At 41.3% G+C, this 21,383-nt stretch overlaps 1 protein-coding gene across 5 annotated transcripts in view; it reads right to left on the minus strand.

The window, feature by feature from the left end:
* Positions 1-2,017: 2,017 nt before the first annotated feature.
* LOC140248855 (dual specificity calcium/calmodulin-dependent 3',5'-cyclic nucleotide phosphodiesterase 1C-like) overlaps positions 2,018-21,383 on the minus strand; it is a 322,620-nt gene continuing 303,254 nt past the window's right edge. For all 5 annotated transcript variants that reach the window (XM_072329915.1, XM_072329916.1, XM_072329918.1 and 2 more), the window contains 2 exons: positions 20,536-20,610; positions 2,018-8,540 (listed from right to left, as the gene is read on the minus strand). In XM_072329915.1, coding sequence (XP_072186016.1) covers positions 8,527-8,540; positions 20,536-20,610 — 89 coding nt within the window. In that variant the 3' untranslated portion in view covers positions 2,018-8,526. The remainder of the gene's footprint in view (positions 8,541-20,535; positions 20,611-21,383) is intronic.

Consider the following 21,383-nt stretch of genomic DNA (forward strand, 5'->3'; position numbering starts at 1 on the left):
GCAAGCAAGGCAGAACAGGCACAAGGTGTCCTTTAGCAAAAATGGATGTTAGTGGGTTGACTGCTCCCCTCCCATAAAGCATCTTCCCTGCTGGTTTCCTGATCTGTCCGGTTAACAGATCCCTTGATCAGACAAGTAAATTGGGGCACACAACAACCACTGGAGCAAGGTCGCCTAGCAAGTCAGCAGTAACGAAGGGACTGCACCTGGTAGCTTATGGCAAACCCTGCCTTCTGCACTGTATTCTCTACCTTCCTATTCCTTTTGTGGTCTGTAGGATGAGAAGAATTACATGTAAAAGGGAACCCAGCATTTGCTGTGTGCAGGTATTCAGTAAAGGATTGATTGATTGAAAGTGATACAGCACTGGAAGAATGGATTAAATAATAATGTGTAAACACTGCTTGTTAGAAATGAAGAAGGGGCCTATGGTTTGTGGAGCCTGCACTGTGAGCCACAAAGCATAAGATACTTGTTTAAAACCAAATGAAACGCAGTGAAGATCTTTAAAAACAACAGTTCATTTGTTGAACTCAGCGAACAGGTTTAACTTCTTTCATGTCATACACAACAGCCACCAGTTTACACCCATCTCCCCAGCAGCAGGAACCACGAATGCCTCTGTCCAGAGCAGCTTGGAGCGAGGTGGAACTGACTGACCTGGCAGCGTGAGGCGGTTTGCTGAGGAACCAGAGCCCAGTGAGCCCCCTGAAAGTCGCGCTGGACCTTGAAAGAGAAAGAGTGGTTTCAGCAGAGGTGGATGAACGTTAGTCCTGCTAGCCACAGAAATGCCTTTTTTGTAGCACTGCTACCAGTGCCAGGTGTTTGGTGTCCTCTTTCTGCCACTCTGTTCAGTGGTTTAATGCTGGGATAACTTCCCCGTGAGATGTGGCCAACAGCCTCACTTCGGGAGACTTTTCAATAAGAACATAAAATACCTTTTCTTCTGTTTATCACTTACCAACTTTGGGTTGCCATCCCGGCAGTTTCGCAGCAATACCGAGTTTCCAAACCTTTGGCTCCATGGACCGTCGCCACATCTCAGAGAACTTTCTCTTCAGCTATCTCCAGTGCACTCATAAAACTGGCACAGACCCATGTTATTGTCCAGGGTGGGTCTGAAGACAGTTATGCAGCACTTACCTTGCTCTGTGGTGGTTCAGCAAGCGGCCGAGCTCACTTTGGGCAGCACTGGTTGTCAGTGGCTCGGTACATTTCCACCACTGGTTATACACAGCAGGGAAGCGATTCCGGTACTGTGTGTGCACGTGGAGTTAAGTCATCCAGATCATTAGATGCCATTTCCAAACGTTTTCTACTCTCATGCTAATGTGACGAGCTGGATTTTTGATTCAAAGATCAGTCAACAACATAAAACCCCCCGATATCTTTCAGAAATAGATTCACCTCTACTTGTGGGACTGAATGTATGTCTCGTCTTTAAAAGCTGGATTTGGGGAAGGTGAGAAAGCTGAAATGAGAACATAACCCTGGCTGAGTTGCACTATTAGGTCTCAGAATATAAAGTAACATCTCGTTTTGGAACCAGCTCCAACAGTCTCGTAAATGTAGTGGGACTGAGTGCATATATCCAGAGCACCTCCAGCTTCAAGAAGATGTCATGTGTTTACATGCAGACGCTGGCAGCACGAGGGGGAAGGCCAACATCAGGATTGGTGACAGCCAGAGGTCATTGTCACCCGGAGAAAGGGAGAACAGTGAAGCTGATGCGTGGTCTCCACACAGGTAGTGATTCTCCTCAGGGTCCCTGAATAAGCTATGTGCATCCTATTGGGAAGGTTCTAGAAATGAGGTAATGCCATGCACTCCTGGTCACAGGGGGTTCTAGTGAGTAGTGGATGCTGTCCAAGGCATGTTCCTACCATGCTTAAAAACAGGTTAATTGTTACTATTAGTCTACAGGCAGCTGGAGGCTGGGAAAGCAAACGGAAAGTGCCATGCCTGGACCAGCTATAGAAAGCACCAGAACAAAATGAACCCTTCTGCAGCTTTAATTCAACTGGAGTGGAGACCTCATCGTTTTTATTTGGTAATAGGATGAATATACATGGACTCGGTTACAGAAAAACTGGAATGTTGAAAAATGCATTTCTGTACATTTAAGAGACCACAAGCCTCTTCTTTCAAATGTGGAACTAAAAATAAATACATATTGTTTAAAATTATTCTCAGAACAGTTGAGAATACTTGCATTACACGGCATGATTCATTTCAGATTTGCATTTTTTTTTTCCCCATGAGTCTTATCAAACCAAATAGGATTTTTTTTCATCACCCTACCCACCCAGTCCCAGTCCCAAATGTGTTGAGTTTTACTTTCGGCATGGATTTTAATTTGTTTTCCACACCCCAGTGCAAAATAGCATAACAACCTGCCTCTCTTCCTTGGAAAAGGTTAGAAAACAGGTATCTATTGGTTATTATAGTTTAGTTCAAAAAGGACATCTCCATTATCAGTTCTGCAAATATAAACATACTCTAAAGTTTATGTTCAAGCTTCATACATAGAATTCCCTGCAGAATGCCAGCTGAGCTAAAGTTGTTTTGCAAGACCAAGATCCTTGAATTTGGTTAATCTCCCCTTAACCCTCCTGCCAATAAGCAACTTTGATGTTTCTTAACTCCATTTAGGACCTGTCACTGGAGTGTTAACCACAGAGCAGGGAAATCTGCATGGTAGATAAGCCCCCATGTTCACCCCTCCTCCCTGCTGAAGACAGTCGCTGAAGATGCCTTTGATGGAGGTGCCTGCCCATTCATTTGCTCACAAAAAGGTAGCATCATAGTACCAATGAGAGCTGTAGTGTCTTTTTTAAACAGGTGCTGTTGGAAGCAGCTCCTACCACAGCACAGGAAGAAAGCACTACCCTGATGCAGGACAGCCCTGCATCCAACAAGTTCTTAGAGATCTTGATTATTTAGTCTTTGGCCCCAGATGCTGCAAAGGGACCAGCAGGACTTTGCATGTAACTTCCTTTGATTTCAGTGCAACTAAAAGAGTGATCAGGCCTAGGTGCTATTTTGCTCAAAGCTGATGTTGCAAACTCAATGGCTTTTGTCAATCAGGGAAGAAGGGGGAAGAGAAAAGGGAAGGAAAATATTCTTGTGAGAATCTGGGCCTGTAGACAACCAGAAGTTCTAGTAAAACTCCAACCAGAACCCTACAATAAAAATAGCAGATATTTTAAAAAATTGCGTATAAAATTGTATAAAAATATCATCCAAGCGAGAGGAAAAGGAAAAGGCTCACTCTGTCATTCTACTGCTAGGCTTTATCCTTAGAAAACCTCAATGACCATCAGTAGTTTTATCTGATAGATGCACTCCTACGACCACCAGCAGAGACAATGGGATATGTACATTCCTCCTACCACTGGACAGCTTTAAACCTGGGTTGCGATGAGTATGCAGCAGTGACACATTCGTATTAGGAAGAAAACAGAAGAAGACAGAATGCCCGGAGTGTGCTGTGAGGTTTTGAGTGCTGTCATGCGCTTAGGCATTAGGGTCAACCCACTAAAACTGAGCTCTGGGCTGGAAAGCCATGACAGCTGCAAGTCCTGAGCCAACTGCTCTGGGAGCAGCTCCATTTGCTTCTACGCCATGCTCAAGTTGCCAAAGAGAGAGCTGCTGCTGTGAAGGAGGCACAGCGGGCTGATAATGTGTGCTGCAGTGCTGCCTGGGCACAGGTGAGAACTCTCCATGCTTGCTCTGGGTGAGAAAAAGACACCAGGACAAAGAGAGGGCAGTCTCAGCAAACAAACATGCGAGGCCTGTGCTCTTTTCTAACAGAAAATGGTAGCATCAGCAGTGGTTCTACTTTCATGACAGCAAGCAGACAGAGAGAGGGCTGGCTGAAATCACAAAACCCCTGGGCCTATGGAACCAAAGCTAGCACTGCATTAGGATGTACACCTGCAATCAAACCAAGATCGGGACACATCTGCTGATGCCACAGGGCAGAGCTCTGCACCTGTTTTGGAGGGAGCAGAGTTTGCACCCTGAAATGCAAAAGCATTTTCCCCTCCCTTCTACCCACAAGATAAGATCCAGATGGCAGTATGCACAGCCTGTGTTGTCAGGACTCAGTCTTGACATCAGCAAGGGAGGTCCCGTTTCAGAGTGCTTACACTCCAGCATCACCTCTGAGATAGAGCAGCACGGGTCCAGCACGTGCACTGGCGTTGGCTCTGTTGCTTTTAATTATCGGGTGAGGTGGTGGATCAAACAAGTGATAGAGAAGCACTTGATTATGCTGTCATTTGCTGAGCATCGCTGGCAAACATCCAGTATGTATCACCAGAGGAGGATGAGCTTCACTATTATGAAATAAACCAGGAGAAGAAAGGAGCCAATACAGAATATTTCGGACCATCTCATCAATTTCTGAAGATGGGCTACTTAACTGTAGATGAGGCTCCAAAAGTATTGTCCATGCCAGTTTCCATCATTCTGCTGCTAAACATTCTACTGCATCAATACACTGGGAGTATACAGAACAGCCGAAGCTACACAAAAAGCTGCACTTTCAGATAAGCATCAGCCTGCTTAGATTGACTACTGTGAAAGACATCTTAAATCTACAACATCAACATATCCTCTTTTCATCTGCCACCTATTTTGCCACCGACCACCAAAACAAAACAAAAACCAATGTTAATTTACATCAACCTTATAAGGAAACACAAAAATCTGACCACGTAACTTGGAAAAGATAGGTTGTGCTGTTTGTAAGGAACGCTAGAGAGCACCTCACAGGCTTAGTCATCAAGAAAGGTAAACAAACCCCTTCTTTCATGTATGAATGCTTTTTGCATGCTGTCACACAGATACATAATTCTTATCATCAAATAAGCGCAGCTCAGAGAACTGCCACCCTTCACACCACTTAAATAATGGACAGGATAATAACAAAGATATTTTCTTTTCTTTTAATTATAGAGTGTCCAGGAGTTCAAGCACTACTACATCAGCAGGAGCCAAAGGTCTGATAATTCCCTGAACGCCAGGTCCAGATACAGTAGAGAACACTGACAGGTCTACCTTCAACCTTGTCCCTGCCTGTCTTAAGAGGGGAAGTGTCTGGATTCACCCTCTGGCATCACACCACGGTTTCTAGGATGTAAGGGATGCTTGGTGCTCCTCCAGCAATCAGAGCTCTCTGACACCAGGTGATCCCTTTGTGCCTGCCTGAGGGGCCTCCCGAAGAACTCCTTAGGATTTCAGCCTGAAGCCAACAGCACAGGCCCTTCATTTGCAGTATTTCTGTCTTATTCCTTACTTGTGTACTCTGATGCTGAAAAGGAAGGCATCTAAAAACAGTTTCCTGTACATCCAGGCAAAAATTAGGTAAGGATGCAACAACTGAAATCCCTTCTTGCTTTTTATAGAGAGAGACGATGCCACTAGCTGATAAAGACCTAATCCTTTTCCTCTTTTCTTTTTTCTTTCATGGAGTAAAGTCAGAGAAAGCAATTCTGCATGGGTTTTTTGGTTGGTTGGTTTTGGGGTTTGGTTTTTTTTGAATGCTTATTTTTTTACACAATTGCATGGTGGATGATCTCTAGTTTAACTGAGAGGTGTCTAAACATACCACTCCTTGGCTCACAATGCACTGACACAGAGCTGCAGAGTGTTCCAGGGAGGCAGGGAGTCTGGTGCAGTCATGTAGGTGTGATCTGGGAAGGGACTCCATGACACATCCTTTCATCTGGCCTGGTTCCTTTGTAGGATCTCACTTGACAGATTTAACTTTCACTTCATACGTTTCCAGACCAATTGAAAAGATTTCATAGGGAATTTATTTTTTTTTCAGTGACAATGAAAAAAATTCCAAGTACTACTAATCCATGGTACCCACTTCAGATGACTTTAAAAGGGCAGAAAAATATTAGAGCTAGCTGTGACTGCCTGCCTGTGTATTGCAACGCATCTTCTGCACACCCATGTGCTGAAATCAGTAATTATCTGACTACAGCATCTCTTATGGAGCAGTATCCTGTTCTGATCTGCAGTCCCAAGAGTCAGCAAACCCACTGCTTCTCTTATAGCTCCTGCCGGTGGCTAACACTCCTGGCAACACAGGAAAAACCTTTTCTAGCCTGATCTCTCACCTTTGTGCCAGGACATGAGAAACAAGAACTGACCAGCTGTGAATTAAGCCATCTTGCTTTGCTGCCTGAATGAAGTCAGTCCCAGAAAGAAAGAAAGCAGAAGCAGATGAAGAAAAATATTTACTTTTTATTATTATTATTATTCTACTGGGTATGATGTAGGTATCTTTAGTCACTGTACGGTTAGGTAAAGATAACTTCAAAAGTATTGACTAAACCATCCTGCACCTCTGACCAAGCTCTTGGGCAGGATATGTTCTCCTTGACTCCAGGAAGTCTGAGTCAGCAGGGACTGAGTCATTACTGCAGTGTTTCATTTGCAGTATTGATATTTCATTGGTGATCTCCCCCCAAGGATGGAGTCTACCGCTCTGAAATGGGGCTGAATGCTGATGGTGGAGGAAAGGGGAGGTGGAAAAGTGCTATGAGGTGACAGCCTTTCCCTGTCACATGGCACGGAGTGTGCCCAGTGCCACCTCCTTTTATCAGTGCTCCTTTTTCCACAAAACCTACCCCAGGATACACACAGAGCTGCTGATGAAGCAGGAGCTCACTGCTGGGAACACTGTGTGCCCTTAGATGGAAATGAACTGGTACACTGATGCCAATGGTGAGATCTAGGAACTGCAAGATTTACTATTTCACATCTTTCTTCTGAAAACGTGAGTTAAGGTGCAACCTTTCCTAATCTAAGTCTCCGGCTTTGACCAAACTGGTGTCCAGAACAAAAAGAACTCAAAATGTCTCTAGTCTCAATAACTAAAATCTCAAATACAAACACTCCTGAGTGAGAAGGTACTCACGTTTAAATGCAGATTGAGGCTGAGCTAACTGCTATGCTGTTTGCTAGTTTTACGTGAAGCTCGGCCCTGTACGTACACAGCTGAAGCGGGAACAGAGCCCTAATAGAGGCTGGTGGTGAAGTTCTGTGCTTCTGTATATGAAAAGGAAACACCAAATAACTGCCTTCCTAAGCCAGTGTTTACATGTTCTCTACGCAGCAAAAAGCAGTGACTGCCATCTGATTCCTTGTGAGATACATCTACGACTAACACAGCACAACCTTATCCTGAATAAAAAGAAGTTAGGCAAAAACAACTTTATGTGTAAAAACATGTGCCTTGATTTCCACAAAGACAGGTAAAATTGCTCACAGTTAAATGGATCCTTACGAAGATTCCAAGGCAGAAAAACACTTACAAACATTTGCTGTTTCTCATAAAAATAGACCCTCCTGAATCAAAGCCTGAGTGAGGAGGTTTTTCAGCATTTCTTCCCTGAAGTAGGCCAAAATGATGGCTACTGTCCATGTGTCTGACTCTACTGGATGAGACAGATTTATCCACCGACTCCAGGAGCGTATTTAGGACATTTTGGTTTTGTCTGTCTGTACTTCTCCAGCCTTACTTTTCCTTCTTTGGCCTGTTCATTCAGTCAGTGATGAAAGAAGTATCACACTGAGATGAAAGTAAGAATTGATCTGTGTGATTCCCTGCTGCCCTTCTTCTTTTAGACCTCCAGGACAGACAAAGCAATTACTGGTAGTCAATGAATAGATGCGGGAAACAGCTCATTATCTGTAATCCCAAATTAAGTCAGGCACCTCAAGCAGTACATTAGTACATACTCTCAGAGGCTGACAAAATGTGCCCCAAAGGAATATCGCTTTCATTGATTCTTTCTCTCCTTTCACTAACTGCAAATATACTATAAAATCAAGGGTAGAGTGAGTCCGCCTACTTCTGTTTTGAAACAAAAACATTTTGCTCTAGTTGCCTTCTCCGCGATAAGCTCCAAATCCTAACAAATGGCAACTTGACTACAAATTCAACACCCTTACGCATACAATCTTCTACAGCAAGGGTAAAATGGACGTCAGGTTGTGTCTACCAACAATTGGAAAAATCTCTTGGGGAAAAAGAAAAAGAATAAAAGGGAAGTATTATCCAGTGAAGTATTATAACGTTTTCATTTTTTAAAGTTCTTTTGCATCATCTTAACGTTGTGATTTCACAAGCAGAGGCATAATAGCAAAGGGCAGTACCAGCTTTTGAAGACGACTCTCGTCTGTGCGCTCCACCTGTCCATAAAATTGAACCAAATGCATCAGAAAATCACCAGATTTTTCTAAATCAAAATTACTTCCCAAAACAACAATAAATGCACACATACACGAACAAACAAAACTAAATCGCAGCCAGAAAAACAGTGCCCCCACCCTAGAACCCAGAGTCATTTGCTGTGAAATAGCCAGTGGGAGGAGGAGTGTTTTGGAAGTTGTTTAACGCCTTCCCCAGAAACCGGTCTTTGTGGAAGGAGGAGGAGAACAGGAATGAAGAAGCTTGGCAAAAATGATGAAAGAAATTTGCAGTCTCTTTTTTTGAATGTATGTTTACTCTTCTGGATCTGGAATAAAAAAGAAAAAAGAAAAACAAAAAGAAAAAAGTGTCAAATGCTGCTTTTCTCTCCTATGTCCAAGGAGTGGGTAATCTGGGAAAGAAAATGAAGGGTAACAGTTTAGACAGCCTCATTCACTCAAAGCAGTGTAGTTTTGCTTAACTGTTGAGAAGGCCAAGTGGTCAGGTGCAAGGAAGCTATACTTCTTATTGACTTGACTGGAAATTCTGTTTTGTCCTACACAAAAATCCATTGCTCTCTGGCTAATCCAGCAGAAATGAAACCTTTCTAACTACTGGAATCATGTTATAGAATTCAGCCTTATTTGCCTTAGTACTCTCTGATCACCCTCGCTCTCTACTTTTTGGTCATAAAAGTAACAACAACATACACATGACAAAAAGAATATGCTCCAAACACAAAGGTGCCCTACCTCTTAAAAAGCCCCTTCCTCTCAAATGGTTCGCAACGAAAAGCAGAGCCTCACAAGTATGTGAGAACTAACAAAGGATGTTCACATTACAGTCTGCTTGACTCCTCTGCAACTGAAAGCTAACTCAATACAGTAAATGTAAAACCATATCACTGGTCAGATTATGGTGGCCTTTGAATTTGGTTGTTGTTTGTTGATCTCCAGAAGCCATTGGCCCAAGGTAGCAAGCAACAGCATCAGTGTTTTTATACTACCTGTGGATGTAACCTAGGAAATAACAAAGAACAAGAAAATTACAATACCTATTGGTGGAGCAAAGCCATATCCCTGTTGACAGTGGCCAGCCCAAATCAAGTCTAACAGGTTCATGAATATGAAGTCCAGGGACCAGGCCAAAAGCAGTAACAAGAAATGTTGTCAAAGCAGCAAAGAAGCAAAAATATCCTTATTCCTGGCAGGAGGAGCTTGTCAGACTTACCCTTAGCCATAGTGTAACAGGATGTTCTCCTCTACAAGGAACTTAGGACAAGTCAGGTATGTATGGGCAAGTTATTTATGAAACCATCTCTCACAACAGAGGTATGATCTAAAAATATGCAGGACTCACTTAGAAACTTGCCTTAGACAGAGATTTAGACTAGAGATTTGCCTTAGATAATTAAAACTCCTGACCTCTTCAGAAACCCAAATAATCATTTGAAGCTAGCAGAATGAACGAGCAAACATAAGCAACTCCCTCAGCCTCAAAACTTATTTGACTAACAGTATCTGAAATGCACAAACGTAGTTGATGTCTACATAGTTGTGCATACCAGAAATTAATTTCACAATGAACAGATTTCAATAGAAATGTGGAAAATAAAATTTCTTCTTTATTTCTAATGAAATAGGACAGTTTCTAATGGAAGAGAGCGCTATCCATCCCTTATTACGCTGTCCCCAAGAAATCCTATGGAAAAGCATCAAACAGGAACAAGAGTATTTTACTCTAGATCAGCCAAACAGGTTCTCTGAATATGTGTGTCATTCTGCTTAGATACGTTTACTCTAACAACACTTTTATTAGCAGAGCTTGAAAATGCATTTGAAAAGATCTCTCAGGCAAAGAGACTCAATCCAAGGAGAGATGAATTTACCTGTAAAACTGCACAAGCCTCAGAAGATGATACTAGAATATCTGTGTCCCTTTTAGAAAACTGGTTTATTTTGCCTCTCAGGATATAGTTTTGGATTTTTTTATTTCTTTAGGCAAAGGCAAAGAGAATCAACAAAACAAAGATGTGAGACTTTGATACTAGACTGCATTATGTCTGATGAATGAGTAGCAATGGTTGAGTTGTTATCGTTTTCTTCTACTGCACGGTTAGTGGGGGGACCTCTTTCAGGATGGTTCCCTGTAAATTGCTACAACAGCTTGTGAACCTAAAGACTGTTGAAAAGAATTAGGTTGCCAGCTTTAGGTTGTATTTATTTAGTCTGCGTTGTCACACTCCCAGCACTATAGAGAGAACATGAGTTCAGTGAGCACTATCAACAGCCATAACAATAGCACTGTGCTTTCTCGATGTTTCCTATCTAAAATATGTGGCCTGATTTACTGTCATTAACAGGCTCACAACAATCTTGTGAGATGGTTAGCCATATATTAAAGAGAAGATACTGATCTGAAGGAAAAGTAAGTGACATCTGGCTGTTATTTCTCAATCTCTTAAATGATTTGCTGAATCACAGCAGGCATCTGAAACAGAGCTCAAAGTACCATTTAACCCTCCCTTCCATTCCTATGTCATCCATACTATCAAGACCTCTCCCATCCCCTTTAATGAGACAGGGAAAAAATGTGATGTTTCTGTGCAGACCAGAAGTTCCCTGTAGAGAACTGAGTCATCTATTGCTTGCTTGATCCTAATAGTCACATCATCAGCTTAAGTCAGAACGTTCCAGTACGGCACTTATGTTGAATTGTTTTTCTACTTGGTGGAGCAAATGAGTTGCCTTCTTACCTGAATTTCCCTTTGGATACAATATAACTTCCCTAAGACTACCTTAACCTCAGAGATGATTCAACCTCTTTTTAGTTCAGCACAATAAATCCAGTGCAAATATTAGGACATATCAGCAGAGGTAATTGAAAAAGAATTAATATGCATCACTCTACACACAGTAAGACTTGTAGTTCGCTTGGCATGTATTAAAATTCTTTATCTGAAATAGCCTCATTTGCATGCACATCTCTGCCCTTCAGCATCATTGTCAAATTTATTTTGTGTGTCAGGGCTGAGTACTGGCCTTTCCCTTAACCACAAACAGAAATGCCAGTGAATTCTAATGCTCTTCATGAGATATCAGCACCCACTGCAAGACTATGAAGTCCATCTCTGCTATCAGCTTGCAGCTAATACCAGGGAATTTTTAATGTGCTCAGTGGAATACAAATGCTTATATTTACTACATTACTATGTAGTCTGATGTACTGAAGTGAAGATATACTGTGGTTTGTCTTTTCCTGCACACAGAATTGCTCAGCATACAACTGTATGCATACAGCAAGGAATCTGGATGTCAGTTTTACACAATCAGTGATTCATCTCACACATTGACCTCTCCTCCTTTTGTGATAAAACAAATGTTTTGGAGTCCAAGACCTTACAAGAACTACCCGTTGTTGGCACTTATTATGCTTGTCTAAGGCAAGCTTTCACAATCTGCTACCCAGCTGTGGAACAGGAACAGAGGCATTTCAGTGGAGGTGAGAGTTTAGACAGACTCAATAACTACACCTGCTCTGCAATGAGTCAGGCTCCTTGCTGAGCCTACCTCACAGGCATTGTTCTGCTTGGATCAGCTGGAGTTCAGGGGCCAGCCTCTCTCCACACAGCTTCTGAAGGTCCCGGCTCAGCCTCTCCAGCCAGGCACCTGCCCTCTCCCTGCATCACAGAGTCACGGAATTGCCTGCACTGAAAGACACCTTACAGGACCACCTGGTTCCAATTCCCATCCCTTCCTCCCAAGTCACCAAAACCAAAGCACTGTCCAGCACAGCCAGGGACAATCCCACATTCTCTCTCCACTGTAGAGCTGTGCTGCGAGAGCAAGGTCAAAGCGTTTGTATTTCAATAGCATTTAAAAGAAAATGCTCCTATCTTCTCTGCTAAAAGCTGGACACGACATGCAGGCTGCATGGCAGTGGGATATCGAATAAGGCTTTAGGTTTTCTACACAGACTACCTAGCTTGCCTGGGAGAGCAACAAGACCACTACCAACATCAACGGCAAGTTTATGAGGTTATTCACATTCCCCATTTCCTCTTCTCAAGGATGTGTTTCTTCAGCATTACAAGCTATATTCATTAATAAAGGACTCACAATGATAACAGTCATCCAGGAGTGCACACTCACTTGTTGGTGTTTTCTTTTTTCTAAACAGATGAAGGCAACCTTGCAGTTTATTTGTGAAAAAGAAGCATTCAGCATGTGCAGATCTCAACTTCTAAACATGCTGAATGAGCACTTCTGTAGGACAACAGAACCCCGCCACACTGTCAAATAATATTGCCCTTGAGGTACTGCTATCCCAGGGCATTTCTGAGTTTGTGTTTTAATACACATCAAAAGCCTCAGTTAACCAATCTGCTTAACTTACCTTTACTAAACTACCTATGTGACTGACTTTTCATGCCATTGCAGCATGAAATCATAAAAAGATAGCAACCACAACATTTCAGCATACAATTTGTGGTTTTTGTTTTGTTTTGTTTTGTATTTTTTTATGTTTTGCTCTTTAAGATTAGGAGGGGGAAAAAAAAAAAAGAGAGAGAGAGAATCCTATTAAAATCAGATTCTCTCACTGCATCCCAGTAACTACAATGCATGACACCTACTGCCTGTTTTATGTTCTAACACAGACAGCACGTATCAGAGGGGTGTAACTTGAAGGAAAGTTGAACGTGCAAAGTTTATGCACACAATAACCTTTTATCCTGAAAAGGAAGAGTTGTGGGAAAACATAATAAAAGGTAAATGAGAAACACTGAGAAGATGAACAGGAAACAGAATTCACTGTTTCTCACAGATCAGGTAGTGAGTTATCAAATATAATTATCAAGTGGTAAATTCGAAACAAATAAAAGGATGTGATTTTTCATATAACAGCTATGCAAACTGGAAATTACATTGTCATAAGACTATTCCAAAGTTTGTTCTCCTCCCACGTGCTGCTCAGTCCAAGCACTGGGTGAAATGACAACAGAAATGACAAATTGTTTTATGTCAACTGATGTCATAAAACAATTACCGCAAAACGAGGAGGAAAAACAGTCTGAGTACATGTGATTGAGATAATCCATAATAAAAAGGGGGTTATATCCTTAATATTACATAGAAAGAATGGACAGCTGACCGGACAGATCACTAAGTGATTTCCATGGGATCCTGCCAGCTGTTTAATTCCTTCTGTTGACTTATTCAGCAACCTGCCAGGATGGATCCCTTAATTTTATAAGCTTATCCCAACAAGCATGGCTATTTCTTGTTCTCCCTTCATGCTAACAAACATGTGCTCAGTGGTACATGTTTCTGTCTGAAAAGTACTGTAAAACCAATCCTGCAGCAAAATAAAGGGATAGAGTCCAAAATCTCTATTCTCTTGCTTCTTTGGCTTCAGAGAAGAACAAGGCCTAAGAAACAAAGTTAATACAATCAGTGAAATGAAGAAGAGATACGTGTTACAAGTTAACTCATCTGCATTGTCTGCCTTTTTAATAGACAGAAAATAATTAATTTTCCAAAGGAAACAGCCATGTTTCTCTGTGGTGCATGAGTCCTGTTTAAAGCAAGGGAAAGAAATACAAATACTTTTGGGAGGAAACTTGGAATACTTATTCTGTAACTGAATTTAAGTTCCATCACTGTAATTTAGCAGACATCCCAAGTGCTTAGCATTCTTGTTGCTAGGGGGGAAATGATATTAGCGTAGAAGGTATTCTTGAGTTTTGGCACATAGTTATCTCTGAATCATTCATGATTGCAAACAATTTCTAGTTGTGTTCACATGGATCTTCTGCTTCATGTTTGTTTGACAGCTTGCATTATACTTGACCTGAAGTCACTGCAGTGCTGGAAGAAAGAGATTCGTTTCGCTTTGATGTATGTTGTATGACTACTGGCACATTATAGAGATACTCAACTGCAGAGAAAAAAAAACAAACAATGGCTGCATTGGCAAAAGTTTGGTTGCACCAAATACATCTGAATTTCCAGAGTAAAGCATCTAAGAAAGAAATCAGTCATTCATCATGCAAGGTAATCTACAGGAGTAAGCGTGAAAACTTATTCTGTATTTGATGATCCAACATAATTCAAAGTTTTGAACATGCCTGTGGTAAAAGCTAGATCACAGTTTTCATACAGAGCTGTGGATGCAAACTAAAACCTCAGTGCTTTTCAAGGCACCAAAGGGACTGAAGCCAACAAAGTTATCAGACAAAGATTTGAATCAGAATTTTGTAATTAGCACTGGGCAAATAATTTCTTGTTTGAATGAGTGACTACACTAAAAACTTGGGGTAATACCTCTGGATCAGGCACAAGTAATTACTTTTTTCTCTCATGGCAAAGAAACTATCGCTGAGCAGTGCTTTTTGGTGGGAGGGAGGTTGGGATGAAATGAAAGGTCATTGTAGAAGCATAGGTTTTCTACCATCTGAGCTTTGCATCTAAATTAAATAAAGCTTTTCTTAATTTAATATTTATATATTTATATATAAATATTATTATATACTCATATTATAATATTTATTTATTATTATTGCCTACAAGTCCTGGGTTTTGACATTAAGAATACCTAAACAGCAGTTCAGGAGCAGAGAAGAGAATGAACCCAGCAACGCAGCAGTGGACCAGTTAAAGGCAGTAAAGATTGCTCGGAGGGTATGAATCTCAGAAAACTAACCTGTAGAGTGACTCTTCTCTTTGTCCAGCTTCAGTCATCTAAATGGGACAGACTCCTGGGCTGAGCAGCCAAAGGGGACTGATGGCCCTGTGATCCACCCTCAAGGACAGACCAGGCACACACAGCACAGGTCAGCAAAGTACTCACCAAGCACTCAGCTGTCTGTCTGTAGAGTGGAGTCTTTACATTTGGATTCCCACTGTGCTGACTTTTTATCTTGTACTGCTTCTACTTAAACTAGGAAGCACTGCACAGGGAAAAAGGAGGCCTGATTGTCACTGAGTTGAACATAAGTTGGTGGAGGGAGGGAGCACGAAGGTCTTGCCCCTTGCTGAAGTGAGACTTTCTATACATCATTGCACACGCAAATTTTCCTAAATGGGACTAGAAGGGCTATAACACAGGCAAGGTCACAATTCTGCTCCCTGACTGATAGAGTGAAATGGCTAACAGTGCAAAAATCAAGGAGTAATGGGCACAATGTACTGAACAAGTTATGCATTCATGTTTCACCTCTAGTGTAATGGCTATTATCCCTGAGGAGCTATCTCTAAGCAGAACTACATGCAAAGGACAAAAGATGACCTCACAATGTTTCCTTTGAAGTTAACTACTCAAAAAACCATTTAGGTACCTACACTGAATGCTTTATACCATGCAACTGGAATGAATATTTCACATATTCACTTGAATCTGAAACCCAAACCAAATGCCACCTCTGAGTTATCAACTTTTCACATATCCACACTCTGTGATTTCATGTCAAGTAGAAACAAAAATCAGTCAAGCTTATGGGTCAAGTCCTAAGGACTTCCTAAATACATGGCACGGTCTGAACTATAGTCTTAGAAAACAAGACATAATGGAGACAGACAAAAGTCTCAATCAGGTGCCTTCCATAGGATTTATACACATAGTCATCAAACAAACAACTGGCAAAACCATCTGCGTATTTTGATAAAGTAGCTCTCTTCTACACATTCCCCATATTCTCACTGAGTATGCATATCATTGGTGATGTAATATTACTGAGGTCAGGATGCTAACAATGTGATTTTCGTCTATCATCAAAGATCACATCACACCATGTTCTTTTGCTTGATAGTAAAACTGCATAAAGACTTCTCAGAGTACATCCCACTGTGCAAATTCCAGCTTGCCTCGGGTGCTGCTTGGTTAGTAAGGCACACTCACATCTTTATAAAAGAACATTAAAATGATTTGAAAAGAACAGAAGCTTTTTTTCCCCCTTCTCCCCATAATGTGCTACTATGGACTTGCTGTTCATCAGAGATAATTTATGGTGAAATTAATCTCCTTTTGGACAGGAAAATATACTCATGCTCTTCAGGCAAGCTTTTCCAGAGGGTATCAGTACAATGCTTTCCAATTTCTAATGCAGGGCAATAACCTCTAATGTAATTCAGGTAGCAGGCCATAAAAGAAGTAAGAAAAGGAAGGAAATTGTATCCAGAAGTAGTCTTGAGCTATTGTAATTCCAATCTGCCACCACTGCTGGATTCTGACATATCATATCAAAGCAATATCTTACAGAAGGAAGTCCAACGTGTCTGCCTTACCAATTGAAATGAGCATTTTGCTTCTGCCAGTAATGGAGAAATCAACCTATATTTTGGAATAGAAATAGAGATGGCTCTGTTATTTATACGACTTTAAATTTACCATTTTCCCTCTCTGAAGAATATAGAGGTGAAGGTTGTTCCTTTATACATCTCTCAGCTTAGAGAAGAAAAGGCTGCAAGGAGACCTCATTGCAGCCTGCCAGTATTTAAATGGGGATTATAAAAAGGAGTGGAATCAACTTTTTACAAAGGTAGACAGTGAGAGGACAAAGGAGAATTGTTTTAAGCTCAGGGAGGGAAGATTTAGATTGCATATCGGGGAAGTTCTTCACAGAGAGAGTGGCGAGGTGCTGGAACAGAAAAGCTGTGGATGCTCCAACCCTGGAGGTGTTCAAGACCAGGTTCGGTGGGGCCCTGGGCAGCCTGGTCTAGTACCAGATCTGGAGGTTGGTGGTCCTGCCTGTAGCAGGGGGGGGGGTTAGAACTTGATGATCTTTGGGACCCCTTCCAACCCAAGCCATTCTGTGATTCTGTGATAAAGGTCTAAATTCCTAGAATGCTTGTATTGTGTGTACTTGTCATAGAGACCGTACACGTAAAAGATGCATATTCCCTTGCATTGTTAATGTACTGTATTATTTGCTTTTGCACCGCACAAAGTACTATTGAAATGTAAGGCTAAGGTCTGACCACGAGGTGGGAGTATTGCTCATCGTACATAGCCAGGGCACTCGAGGCTTTCCCAGCACACACCAGAAGTTCAAGAGATGAGTACAAATACCCTATGTATTTCTGTGCTTCAGCAAGCAATTTTACTTTTCACACACACACACATTACTTCCATATGACTGCTTAAAAATTTCCATTCAAAGTATCGAATAGAGACTGTTCCATGGGGGAAAATCAGGTTTTCCAAAATGGTTTAATAACATCCTATCCCACAGAAAACATTTGATGATGCTGTGGGTGCTGATGATGTCACTGATAGGACTGTGTCCTTATACAGGAAACAGCAGTCTCGTATCTCTTCTCTCAAAGCTGAAGATAAGGGCAGTACTGAGTAACAACTGAATGCCCCACAAAAAAGGGGGGGGGAGAAAGCCAATAACAGGAAGATTGCATTAAAATGAGGATGCCTGCCTGTGTTTAAGAAACTTGAACAAGAGATTGAAGCAGTTAATACTGCATTCTAAGGCACAGCTTCTGCTTGCACAGGCATCCTCAAGCTAGCTTTAAAGTAGCGGTCTGCAGTACCAGTAGACTCAGCTGTGTGAAGCTCTGGCTAGATGCATTCATAGCTTCCCACTGGCATGCAGAGCTTGATCCCTGTTTCTGTAGGCATGCACACCAATGTGTGTGTAGCACGAAGGTAGCACCAACACATATCACACCTGTGACTACAGCACAGGCAAGCCACTAAATGTCTTTGTGTCCACATAGAATGGTTATTTGTATTTCCTTGGCCTCCTGGTTCACCGCAAAGTAGAAGGATGATTACAAATGCTTTAGTACTTATATATTCCAATTACAACATATTAAACTACTATAAATGCTCAAAAAGTAACATGGGGAAGATCCTGAAAAGATTCATGTACTTACGCTCTGCAGCTTTTTTCTCACAGCAGGACAGAACAGTAGATTGACCTGCGCTTGGGTGCAGGGCTCTAATGGAGGCCAAAATAAAGCCAAAGCCCTCATGGGATGTGATGAATCTACACAAATGAGCACCTATTTCACACAAATATACCCCTCTTGCAGACTCGGAGGCTGTAAAACCCAAGTACCAGGCCTGATGCTGCTCACACCTGGGCTGATTTTTGCTCACAAGCAATCTAGAAGTGGTGAGAGAATTCCAGCACTGCAAACTCAGACCAACTCCTCCCTTTCACTTTTTTCCCAATATATGAAAGACCATGTCCCAGCATGTAAGAAAGCGTCTGTTGGGGCATGTAGCACAGAAGTCTACAAATAGCTATGTACTATTCATGGGCAAGATTTGTTTTTCCACATCCCTCACATGGCTGGTAAGGAGATTGCTCAGGACTGAGCAATGGACACAAGGGGTCATGCAATACTTCTCAAAACAGAAGTGCCACCCCAACACTTTTCTAGGGCTTGTCTTTCACAAATATTCCCTATTTCTGTCAATGAGATCATTAGCCATAATCTCACTCTACAGCATTTGAATGAAAAAACATTGAGCCCATAAATGATTTTTGCTAGGTTACATTTGGTTATTCACTGTAATCAGCCGGTCCCATGGCACTGGTCTTTTCCTTAAGGGGTTGAGCAGAACACTTCCTTGCAGGAGAACAGATGGACATTAAATAGCTAACAGTACACAAAGACTAGCAACTTGGATGTAAACAAATTTACTACCATGCTTTTAAGTCAGCATGAAACATTCACCTCCTTGTCTTCCAGCCTGATTAAAAAGGTGCCCCTGCTCTTTTCCAAGAGACTGAGACTGCAAGCCTTCAAAGGTGACCTTGTCCTCAAATCTAGGGGTTCCCAAGCCTACTCTCATGGTAGGTCTGATTCCTGCATCTGCCAAGTGAAGCCCCAAGCTTCCTGTATCTGCCTCATCCTGCCAGGGCAGCAGTCTTTCAACACAGCCACAGTTCTGCAGCCACCAACTGCAGCAGGGAGAGAAGCTATTCCTCCCACTAATCCTTGTGGTGCTATTACAGCACATAAGACAGCGCACATATTCGTAAAGGCCTGCAAAGCCAGACTGCTAACTGAATATTTGCTCTTTATTTCTGCATACTGTGTCAAGAGTTATGAATGGGACTCATTCACAACTCTTCCTGACAGACACTTATCAGAAGTGTATAAATAATATGACATTTCAACAAATAATTGATTTTTCCTGAACAATCATTGCTTTGTATAAAGTACATATCTGTATGTCTGAAATTAATACATGTGATTATAGATGAATTGCTTTACTTTTTTTATTTTTTCCTTTTTACATTATCTTCTTATTTATGGAAGAGTAAGAGCAGTAAGCAGTTTCTTACAAGGTAACAATAAAAGCAAACAGCGTCCTTCTTAACTGTAACACTTACGACAAGGTTGCCTTTTCTGACCATTAAAATACAATACTGTACTATTTATACTTAGGGATATTTAAATGGACTTAATTGAGACTTACAAAGGAAATCTTAGCTCTAACATTTGTTTCCATTTATTTTGCTATCCAGTACCTAAGCAATCAGTTCTGGAGCAGTGTGCAGTCCGATAGTATCTCGTAGCATTTTGCATACAGCTAAGATGCAGAAGAGCAAACATGCCACAGCCCTTATAGATGTTTTTCTGCTTTGCTGATGCTACTAAAACATCTGTGAAACTTCACAATAGGCTCAGGGCTGTGCGAAATTATTTCTAAGTGCTCAAGAAACTATCATACAATTCGGGATTGTTTCAGTTCAAAAGTGTTTTAGTAATATCCCCTTTTCTGTAGTGTCTATAACAGTGCTTTTGTGCTGATGTGCCTATTCTTGCTTGCTTCCTTCTCATACCTGTGATTCAGCAACGCTTGGCAAATTCCCCCTTAGAGTATGAAGTCGAGAAACCTTTGTGGTTGGATAGGCACAGTGTGATGTGCAACCAAAAGAAAAGGAGATACACCTTGTGCAGGGTTTTGCTTAGGTTTGTGTTTTGCACCCCTATACAGTCAGTCGTCACTGAGAGCAGAATTTGGCTCAGAGAGACTCAGAAGGACAGAACCTTACAAACCCATGTTTCCTATTGAGCATTTCAAATAATCCAGGATTTTTCTTGTGGGCAGTGCACAGAAATTGATCAAGAAGATAAAGAAGATGGTTTGCCAACAGAAAAATTAATTGCCATTAAACATTATGTAGAAGAGATGATCTTCCCCCAGAATACCCAAAATGGCTTCTGTCAAATCTAATGACTGTTTCTGTTTCACATTAACACATAATTTTTTAACCATAAAATATGGATGCTTATAAAAGAATAGACTGCATATAGAAATGAGTGACAAAACTAAATAAAATACTATGTCCTTACCATCTGTTTTCTTTGATTCATTTCCCACACTAGATTGATCTTTTTTGTCTGCCATACTGTCTTCCTTTATTTCACCTAGAATGAAGCAATAAGGGATACTATAAGCATTATAATGCAGACTGCAGTGTATTAATGTTTGTAACTCCATCGAATTTCAACATCCAAAAGAGATGTTCCTTAAGAGGAAATATATGGATTTACAATGAATGAGGATTAACACAGTATCACGCAATAATGCAACAGTCAAAATTTGACTCCAACAGAAAACCAAGCTTTAATTTCCTTTCAGATTTATACTAATGTTAACACTTCTCCAAGTGCACATGCAAACTCATACTCCTCCTCACTGCACATACACCACTAAAACCTGAACACTACCTTCATCTCAAAATCAGGACTCTAAAATATGTATGCTTTTAAGAGACAGAGTTAAGTTCCTGTGAGACTCTGTCATAGACCTCTGCTTTAAAGAGCCACCCTAGATATTCTAAAAAGTCCTACCTCATTTGATCACACTTTCTCTTACCAGTTTTACTTATCCACAGAGTCGTTTACACTGTTTTGTGTACACTGATATCAAGAAACAGACAAGCATCCTAGCACTGATCACTGGATTTAGAGTCTTTACAGCAAACCAGGAAGGCAAGGTCTTTGGCAGTGCACCAGTTGATGCAGAATGAAAACAGGAATTAGGGCCAGGGTATATTTTATGAAGCCAAAAAGGGTAACTGGAGTCCTTATTTTCTGTCCTCTATTACTCTCACAGCAGAGCGCAGCAGACCTTCCCAGACCATTTCCCCACTGAAAAAGAATGTTCTGTTGCCAAATGTGACTATGAACTAAAAATT

Source organism: Excalfactoria chinensis, chromosome 2 (genome assembly GCF_039878825.1).
Source record: "Excalfactoria chinensis isolate bCotChi1 chromosome 2, bCotChi1.hap2, whole genome shotgun sequence".
Taxonomy (NCBI): Eukaryota; Metazoa; Chordata; class Aves; order Galliformes; family Phasianidae; genus Excalfactoria; species Excalfactoria chinensis.